This window comes from Penaeus monodon, chromosome 32 (assembly GCF_015228065.2).
Source record: "Penaeus monodon isolate SGIC_2016 chromosome 32, NSTDA_Pmon_1, whole genome shotgun sequence".
In the NCBI taxonomy this organism is placed as follows: domain Eukaryota; kingdom Metazoa; phylum Arthropoda; class Malacostraca; order Decapoda; family Penaeidae; genus Penaeus; species Penaeus monodon.
Genome location: NC_051417.1, coordinates 10,245,674 through 10,246,116, shown reverse-complemented (window position 1 = coordinate 10,246,116; position 443 = coordinate 10,245,674). Strand labels below are relative to the sequence as shown.

At 53.7% G+C, this 443-nt stretch overlaps 1 protein-coding gene across 1 annotated transcript in view; it reads right to left on the bottom strand.

The window, feature by feature from the left end:
- The window catches only part of LOC119593543 (regulating synaptic membrane exocytosis protein 2-like), a 46,874-nt gene extending 46,438 nt beyond the window's left edge, over window positions 1-436 (bottom strand). Inside the window, exon 1 of the mRNA XM_037942505.1 lies at window positions 296-436. Coding sequence (XP_037798433.1) covers window positions 296-436 — 141 coding nt within the window. The remainder of the gene's footprint in view (window positions 1-295) is intronic.
- Between the last annotated feature and the right edge of the window lie 7 nt (window positions 437-443).

The window sequence follows — 443 nt, the reverse complement described above, 5'->3', positions numbered from 1 at the left end:
TTACGTGAAGTGGAATGGAGTTGAGACTTTCACAGCTGAAAGGAACCTGGAGTGAGGAATGGACGGGTGAACTCAGTGAAGATTCTTCTTTTTTCAGTTCTAGGGGGAGGGAGCAAGTAGATAATTTTATTCTAAATGGAACGCAAGGATAAAAAAAAAAACTCCGTGGAGATTCAAACGAGGCAGCAAGAGACGACAGTGCCTCCCGTTTCCCCAGCCGTCAACAGCCAGGGAAAGCGACCTGACTTCCCCTTCTCCCTCCCCTGGAATTTCACCTGCTGCGTCATTGACTCACCTGTAGCTTCCCCGAGATCGAAGGGGAATGGCTTCTTATCCGATAGGTCTCCGGAGAGCCAGGTGAGGTGATGGTGACGCTGGGCCTGCGGTCCCGCCCCGGCTCGGACACCCGTCGCGGGTCGTAGCTGTCACCTGGCATAGGGGGA